Source organism: Nycticebus coucang, chromosome 17 (assembly GCF_027406575.1).
Source record: "Nycticebus coucang isolate mNycCou1 chromosome 17, mNycCou1.pri, whole genome shotgun sequence".
NCBI classification, from domain to species: Eukaryota; Metazoa; Chordata; class Mammalia; order Primates; family Lorisidae; genus Nycticebus; species Nycticebus coucang.
Window position 1 is genome coordinate 58,547,800 of NC_069796.1, and position 9,561 is coordinate 58,557,360.

General features: G+C 38.3%; 1 protein-coding gene across 1 annotated transcript in view; it reads left to right on the forward strand.

The window, feature by feature from the left end:
- Positions 1-9,353, forward strand: part of SGCD (sarcoglycan delta) — a 448,917-nt gene extending 439,564 nt beyond the window's left edge. Inside the window, exon 8 of the mRNA XM_053567126.1 lies at positions 712-9,353. Within this exon, the coding sequence (XP_053423101.1) occupies positions 712-885 (174 nt within the window). The 3' untranslated portion in view covers positions 886-9,353. The remainder of the gene's footprint in view (positions 1-711) is intronic.
- Positions 9,354-9,561: the final 208 nt, after the last annotated feature.

Sequence of the window (9,561 nt, forward strand, 5' to 3'; positions counted from 1 at the left end):
AATAAGAGGAAAAAAAACCTATTTCTTTTTTCAGAGCCATCCTCTATTCCACCTTATATTCAATGAGAAGGGTTATCAGCCTCCACCTGCTTCTGTACATCCACTCTGTGGATATAAAAGCCCCCCTTTTGATTGGTGTGGCATTTGCTATTTTGTTTTAAAAGAAATAGCACATTCGATGATCCCAACTGCCTCTTTAAACAGCCACAAACTGCAAGCCACACACATATAAACACGATGACTACCTTGCATACGCAGTTTATAGCTATCAGAATTTGAACGGAAGAATCAGTTCTATTCATAAATCTAATGATACTTTCCAGTACTGCTTATTTTTATAGGCATGTTTTTCTCAAAGTGTATTCTATAGAATATCAGGCACATAAATTCTTAGAAAAAGAAAAAAATGAAAGAAGGCTCACTGGTCATTTAAAACTTGAAAACCATTGCATATTCTACTCTTCTTGAAGACTCCCCTTGCACATGTGCACATATGGAAGCTGAGATGTCCTATTCATAGTCTATGTGACATTCTTTTACAAGATTATCTTGCTGGAACATAAGCTTTTGTCTTGTTTATCTTCCAATCCCAAGAATAATTCTTCGAGTGCCAAGAATAATTTTAAGTTGAATTGAACCCTCATATTGTTTCTGAATATCAAAAGATGACAGCCTCTGACTGACTCTTTCCTTCCTATTCACTCTCTTTAGATTAAGTTAGATGCTGCAAAAATCAGACTACCTAGACTGCCTCATGGATCCTACACACCCGCAGGAACAAGGCAGAAGGTCTTCGAGATCTGCGTCTGCGCCAATGGGAGATTATTCCTGTCCCAGGCAGGAACTGGGTCCACCTGTCAGATAAACACAAGTGTCTGCCTTTGAAAGACTATCCATAGTGGACATTGTTGGCAGCATAAAGGCCTTTTTTGGCTTTAGACACTGACTGCCAGCTATTTTTACTAGAACACAGAAAGCCTATCAAAGACCTTTTGTGTGTGTGTGTGTGTGTGTGTGCGCGCGCGTGCGTGTGTGTATGTTTGAGTGTGTTTGTGTGTGGGGGTGGATATAAATATATATAAATATATATAAATAAATATATATATATCCTCTGTATAAAATGAGGTTTCAGTACAAAAGGAACCATGGGTGACCCTGTGATATCCACTGTCATTTTCCATCCCATCCCTACCACCCAAGTGACAAAAATCTAAACACTAATTCAGGCCCAACATTCCCCAGGCTGTTCAGATTCACACAGTGTTTTGGACACTGACAGAATGTTCACCCACATGTTCAGCTAATAGTGTATCTTCCCCTTTTGTGTCAATAGGAGGGAGTGATGGCGGGAATCTCCAAGTCACACTCAAGCTCTCAGAACCTTGTATCAAAACAGAGGTTTGGTTTTCTTTTTTAGCACTTACAAGGCTGGCCAACTTCCCTCTCTTTAAGTGAGGGAAGGGGTAGCTTCATACAAGTCAGTGCAAGAACTCAAAAGGGCTGCCCTCCCTTTGTAGCCAAACATATCAGGGCTTTTGTACTTGGAGGAGGATGAATTTCAACAACTTTGGAACTGCTCACAAACTTCTGCTATCTTGCTTTCCCACAGTCAAATTAGGAGCTGTAAATTAGCGCAAAATAAGATAACAGCTGCTCCTCTGTTGGCTGGAAGCTACTCAGTGGCCTGACAGGCAAAGAATAAATGGGTGATACTATATGTACATCCCTGTTTAAATGAAAAGCAGCTCACAAGCTGTTATGTTTTCCTTCTGACTTTATCCAACAAATCCCAACCCCAAATGATCAGGTCAATCAAAAATGTCTAACAGCAGAAGTCCTACCCCAAGAGAAGCCATTTCAAGATGGAAGTTGAATTAAGAACAGCATGTGGAACCCACATTTTACAGTTCTTGGGAATGGCAGGTAATGTGGAGACATGCTTTTGATTTTTAAAAGCATGCACAAACATTCTAGCTTTGATCTTCTTGTATGTTTTATCAGTGCTAGGGCTTCACATTCTTAAATCTACTGTTTTCTCCAGGAATCATAGATCCAAAATACTACATGTTGCCAGAATTGCTCACTGAACATTAACGCAGAATGAGTCAAGTGTCTTTATCAGAATTACTGTGTGCCCTGGGGCCCAGCGTCACCCACTGCCTCATATGTGGGAGCAGTACTCTAATTCCCGCCATCAGCTACCTCTCCTCAACCTACCTTCATCATCATGCTCCAGGGTCACCCTGGCCGGCTCTTGTGCTGGGACAGGGGATTACAACATCTCTGTTCAAAGAGGGGGAAATGTGCCTATGCCTTAAGTCAATGCACTCAGCAAGGAGAAGCACATCTTATTTATCTTGTTACCTGTAGTTTATTTTGGGTGATTGGTGGGGAATGGTTTAGTCATGACTGGGCATCTTTTTTTTTTTTTTTTAACTATTTGCAAGTTTTTATTTTCCTGCCAAACAAATGAACATCACATACCACTTACATTATTTCAGAAGGCCAAAATTAGGGGGTAAAAATATCTTAGGCTTGACGATGCCTACGTATGCTTCCTGTTTGGCCCTTCCTGGGCATCTTAAGAGCTGACAGACAAACCAAGTAGCTGACAGATGTGGACTCTAAGAAGCCCAGCATGGAGATGTTGCTGTCTTGGAGTCTGAGATTGCCATTTGGAGAGCCCCACAATCAAATGAAGTGATATTTATAGGCCTGAGTGGTGTCTGTTGATTTTGTTTCTTGTTTTTTGTTTCTCTCAATGAGATTCTAATGTTTCTTACTTCACAAGAAGGGAAAGTTTTGTCATAGGAAATGAATGAGAGATTTGATGGTTTTTAGATGACATTCAAACATCAGGCTGAGGCTTGCACACTGTGTGTCGCCTGGCCACTAAGAAGGGAGAAATGGGCAGGCCTGGCCTGGCCTGGCCACCAATGCTGTTGCCAGGCTCACTCCAGGCAGAAATCCCCACACAGAAGGACAAGACCATAGGATTGGTTAGTTTACAGCACTAGGGTCTAAAAAATGAAAACCATAAAAGATATCAGATTACTTTATAAAAGTATTATTAATACCCTGTAGGCCCATGCTGCCAGAACCTACGTATTATCACATACAGGGTTTTTACAAGACAGAAAAGGCCCTTCTTGGCTACTGGGAGGACCTGCCCCATGTCATTTAGGTAAACAATATTAGCTATAAGGTCTTTTGTGAGTAACTACCTAAAGGTAGTTCTTTTTTTTTCTTTATTTTCAAAGTAGAAAGACCATTTTTGCACTTCAACACAATCTATGGGTGACGAGAAAGCAAAAGGTCCCCAGAACCTCTTTCCTCTCATTTTTTTCTATCATCACATGAAAGACCATGATCAGCATCTTGGAACTTTTATGTTAATTTAAAAAAAACATGCAAAATTTGATCCTAGAGGTAATCAGATAACAAAAAAGAAGAAAAATAATAATAGCAATCAAGAATATAAACCAAGGACCTATTGGGAATAGCCATGATATAAAATTCAGGTTTTCATTCAAGTAATAAGTAGGAAATTTGTTATTAAATTTGAAATCATGTATTTCAATTCAGACTTTTACTAGAAATTAGTAAAATATATTCTAAATTCCTCAATGTACATCTTCTGTCTCTTAACACCCTCCAACTAGAGTATTTTTCTGTGGTTATCAGAGAAAGTTTTATCTGAATTGTGGGGGGAAATAGCTTTTACATTAAAGTCTGCTAGCCCCTACTTTAAAAAATGAGATTCTTTCTAATCTTTATAAATATTTTCTAGACAATCACACATTTGGGTATATTAAGCAGCTGGCATAACAAACAAAGAGTTCAAACAAATCTTCAATATACTCAAAGTTCTAGTATGTTAACACTCTTCAGAAGATTTTTATAAATTAAAAATTGATCCCCAAATGTGTTTAGTACTTAATTCTATTTGATATCTGCTCAATAAGTCATAAAAGGTCAGCCTTGGGAAAATTTAGAGTTTGACAGAGGTTTTCAAAAGCCTTATGGAGGGGTGGCATATATCTATGTAGGTGGAAACCTGACAGCAGTCTTATAATTATTATATTGCCCAAGGGATAAATCTTATAAACTTGAACTGGCTTTTAATTTCCATTAGGTCTTCTTCCCTTTGGATATTTTTCATCATCTATCTAGCAACCATACGATCAAAGATCGCTTGAGGTTTGACCCCAGAATGGGGGTCAGCAAACTATGACCTGGAAACCAAATCTGACTGACTCACCACCTGTTTTTGTAAATAAAGTTTTGTTGTAACAGCCACATATGCTCACTTACATGTTGTCTATGGCTGATTTCACACTACAACAGCAAGGTTGAGTAGTTGTGTTAGAGATTTCACAGCCCACAAAACATAAAATACTTACTATTAGATACAGCCCTTTATAGAAAAAGTTTGCTGACACATGATATGTGTTGGAAATAGCAGGAAAAGGAGCAAATTTCCTGAGGGTAGGTAGTTACCCTACATTTCCATATGGGCTTGGGAATGTGAATATTTTGCAAGGTATCGTAAGAGGGAAGTTATCCTTTATACTATATGCAGAAAGCCTGCCCTACACTATTTGGGGTTGTGATCCACCTGTCAGAGAAACAGACTCAGAGGATTCTTGGGAATAAAGAGGATAAAGTAAAGGGAAAAGGAGAGATGTGATCCTCCAAAGGTCATTTCTAAAGACTGTTAATAGATGGTGCTTCCTCAGGTCAGCACCATTGTGTGACAAGAAGGAAAGCAGGGGAGCCTATGATTTCAATTTAGAATCTATTTCCTGAAGAGATTATTTCTGCTGTCTCCTCATGTACAGAGGTTTCCACCTCACTTTCCCATACTCAAGATGCCTATTCCATGGTCCTACTGACAACAATTTTGACTTAACATCCCCTTAGTTATCCACACATCAGGTGAACTAACTTGTTCCTCCTTCCACACTAGGTATTGGTGGAAACAAGAAATAATTGTATCGGAAGAAGCATCTTAAAATATGTAAGAACAAAATATAAATTCTTTTTATAAAGCTATTACTGGGAGAAATCAGATTTATTCCAGTTTAGTTTTGTTTCCAAGAATCTGAGTATTTGTTCTCTGAGTAGAGAGAATGCAAGGAAAGGACATACTTTGAATTGTGACATCCCTGCTTCTATACCTTTTGCTAATACAAAGCTTTGTACTCAATATTGTCAAAATAATATCATTTATGAATGACTCTTGTAAGTGTATGCATGTTGGGGAGGATTTTTTTTAATGCAAACAACCATTTAAGAGACCCTAATCAATGTCACTAAAGGGAACCCCTCAGCCTTTTATCTGGATACAGCTGAAAGAGGATTAATTTGGCTACACTGCCCTTAACAGGAGCGTCTAGATAAGAATAACTTGCTTTAGGCAAAAGGTAGCATGATGTTTGGACCAAACAGATCCTTTCCAGCCCCTGATACTTATTTTTCAAAGCTCTGTGAAAAGTGCAAAAATCTCATTTCATCGGATTGTAAACAAGACCAGTTTACAATCTTCTTCCCTCTTCCCCTTGCCCCAGGAAATCTTAGGCGCCAAAAGGATAAGGAAGCAGTTCCTGGAATGATAATATTTGCATGATACCTCAGTAGCAGATGGGGGAAAAGTTATAATAAAAGAAACACCCTTAGAAAACAGACCTTTTATCTGAAAGATAAAATGTCTTTCTTATGGTCTTTCATCACTATCTCCTTGGTGGAAGGTTCCCCCAGTTCCAACATATTTCCATTCAAATAGTCAAAGTTCCTGCTTTGGGATGTCAGATGCATCTCTTTCTTTATGGTATTTGGAATTTAAAATTACACAGTTACCTCTGAATTTGTCATGCACAAAGCCAAACCATTGATAAGAGATAAAGCAGTCTGAAGCCTGCGGCTTCAACCGCAGCACACCACACACATTAGCACTTTCCAAAGCAATGTGATTTCTATGGTTCTTAAAAGCTTGCTTCATAACGAAGTCCTTGAAGTTTCTCAAGGCAGGTCTGAATGGCAAAGGGGAAAATAATTACTTGTGGGAGATTCTCCTTTTGGTTATTGTTAGAGCACAAGTGTAAAAGAAAATACCCTCCTTGGGACAACCCAGGCTCACATATGATATTTTTTGGTGTTCTCCCCCACCTTCCTTCTTTAGATACTGACAGTGTAGGAAATTAGCATCTTCCTTTGAGAAAGAGTGAAAATATTGCAAGCCCTTGAGGCAACAGGAAATATAATGTTGTAATAGTATTAACAACACTATCAAATCCATCAATAAACCAACAGCAATACTTGCCACTCCTCAACTTGAGCCCAGCAGGTACTATTTTCAGCACCCACTTTCAGGTTAACCATTGTAATAGAACAAAGGAAGATTTGCTATAGACAAGAAGCATGTTTACTTAGAGCAGCGGTTCTCAACCTGTGGGTCACAACCCCTTTGTAACAATGAAAATACATGGTGGCATGAGGAAGGTTGAGAACCGCTGACTTAGAATCTGAATCCATCTGTTATAATAGGGAGCTAGGGTGGTGTTCCAAATGCCTCAACAGGCATGTAGACACCCTCACTTAGTAAGGGAATGGTGTTTCTTCATCACTCAACATGTGGTAATCTAAGGTCAGCTACATAATACAAATATGAGGCTTCCTTCTGGGAGAAGAGAAAAAGAAATAGCTCCTCTATCTAAAATCTACCCTGCATACTTCATACCTAGAATTATCTAGTAGCCCCTAGTTATACTTTCCTTTTCCTTTCCTTTTCTTTCTTTTTCTTTTTTTTACTTTTTTACTTTTCTTATACTTTCTTTCTCCTTTTCTTTTTCTTTCTTTTTTTTTTTTTTTAGATCAAATAGCTCAAATTTCATAAAGTGAGTAACTCCAAACTGGTTTATTAGATTATATAGGAGCATCATACATAGCAAAGGATTTGTCTGAGGTCAGGAAGATGACAGTTATCAGTAATGAAGACAATGTTTCTTTAGTTCTTGATTCATCTTACTCATGGTATTCTAACATTTTGGGGGCAATGGATTCCTTTGGCAATCCTATTAAATCCATAAAACTTCTTCACCAACCCCCCCCAAAAAAAACTCATACAAAATTTTGCATATAATTTTGTGATTACTAGGTTTTCTTGGACCCAAAGCCTATCCTAAAATAAGGAAAGAATTGGATTCTATTCAATTATAATTATCAATTAACAGCCATTGAGCACTTACTATGTGCTAGACACTGCCCTAAATGTGTTACATACATTCACTTATTTCATTCTCAAAACAAATCCTCTGAGGAGTATTCTATTATAGTTCCAATACACAGATGTAAAAACTGAGAGATTTAAAGACATTAAAAAAACTTGCCCTAAGCCCCTAGCTAGGAAATGGCAGAGCTGGAACTTAGGTCTAACTCCTGACAACAATGCTATAAAGGCACAAACATGTCAAACTGTTGAAAGACATTCCTTACCAGATTTTAGACTAGCTCTTCTTCATGGGGCTACAGAACATTTATCTCCCTACCTTTCCTAGTCTCTCACCATGATGGCATAGCTACTAAAGTGCAGGTATTGAAAGTCTGCCTGAATAGTAGAAATTTAGAACCGAAAAATAAGTTTGTTCTGTGATTCTTGTCAAGTCAGTATTATTTTCCTTACAGGTTGGAAGATACTTAGGTTGTTAGCCTCATGTTTAGGAAAACGGTTTAATACTCAATGATCTCTGGGAGCAGCTGAACAAGTCTGTGTTTCTGTCCACATATATTTCCTTGACTTAGTACCTCCCTTCAGAAGACAAATGTTTTACTTTAGGTGTGGTCTTTGATACTGATTAGTCATTGTTCTTTGCTGCCTTTAATTGAGGCAAAACTCAAAAAGGGAATCAGATAAAGGACTCAATTAGCATTAGAGCTTCAATGTCAGGGCTGAGCTGGCCACTTTGGCTCTGTGATAGCTTAAGCCCCAAACCTCATACCTTGCCAGTCATCATTAATGGGCGAAAGCCTTCCCTACATGCAGAATTCTTACCAGAGGACTCGGGCTATTACTACCAACTCATCTGAGTTGGAAATGGAACCCATTTGTCAATTTTGGTTTAAACAATGGCATCCTTTAACCTAGAACCTGCTCACTTTACCCTGATATGTTAGCTTTAGCAATGAGGTTAGTGGTATTCCAACGAGAAGGGAGAAAATGAGTGTATCAGAAGTTCCTTACAACTTTGGATACTTCCATCTTCTGAGCAAAGAGATCAGGGTTTGATCTGTAAGAGTTAAAAGACAAAGTCATTTTGAAGAATTAGCTCAACCAGGGATCATCCAAATAGGTTATAAACCAGAACGCCCTTGTCAGGTCCTGCTGTCAAACCACCGTCACCCAAAGCTGAGAGGGCCATAGCAGCAAAGAGACTGGGGTCCATTTTGTTCTTACGTGACTTTTCCAGAACACATTTATGATCCTTTGGGGGGATTGTGCATAGAGTACCTCACTGTACCAAACAGACTCAGTCCTGAGGGGAGTGCCTATCTGGCTAAACCTCTCCATAAAAGCTTAGAAAAGGATGACCCCATAAATGTCAAAGCCTCTATTTTAGGATAAGTCAGCCAAGAATTTTCTTTTTAATGGTTTAGATGTCCAAATGGCAAGCCAGGAATGGGTACCTGTAAAGGATTTCATTGAAATAACCTCACCAGAGCCAGATATCTGGCTACCTGGAAGACAGGGAAAATCCTAGCAAAGTAAAGAGAAGCATTGGCACATCTAAATTTTGACAAATACAAAACTAATTTTATTTTTATTCAGTGAGGAGGGAATGATGTTTTCTGTGTGTTAACCACAGGCCCCTGTCAAGTTTCTCCCTTTTTGAGATCATGACAAAGCAGAAACACACTTCTTAAGGGGGTCATCTTTTAGAAGGAAAAGGCAGAGGATATCCATCATTATTCTGGCTAGATGCACTGTTGGAGAAGCCAGATTCTAATGTTCCTAACAGAACAGATGAGGTCATAAAGTCTCACTTGCTTGGAGATTTTGAAAAAGGAACCCCATCCCATAAATCAATTGAGTTCAGCCTTTGGGTTATTTTTTGTTTTGGTTTGGTTTTTTCTCCGGGTTTGGTTGATGTAAGAAGAGCTTTTTAGTTTTGTTTTGAATAACATCAATCCTTGCACACTCTATGCAAAAATTTTGTAAGCATTGCAATAATGCTATGAATTACAAGGAACTATTTTAACTTTATTACACTTTCTGTATAAAAAATTTGTATTTAATATTATTTCAACTGCAGTCTTGTAAAATATATTAATAAAAATAATGATTGGTAAGAAGGAAAGCACCCTTGTCCACTTCTTTAGGGAATTCCTCCCTCACAGTTAACAAATCAGTCACTCCTATGGACTCTACCTCAGAAATAAATTTTCAGATTAACTTCTCTTCTGCTTCTTTGTTCAGTGGCCTAACATGTTGGTAAAGCTACTTTGGCTCTCAGGAAAAGATTCACACAGGCTGCCGTATTGGAAAGAGAGTTTTTTATAAGGTAA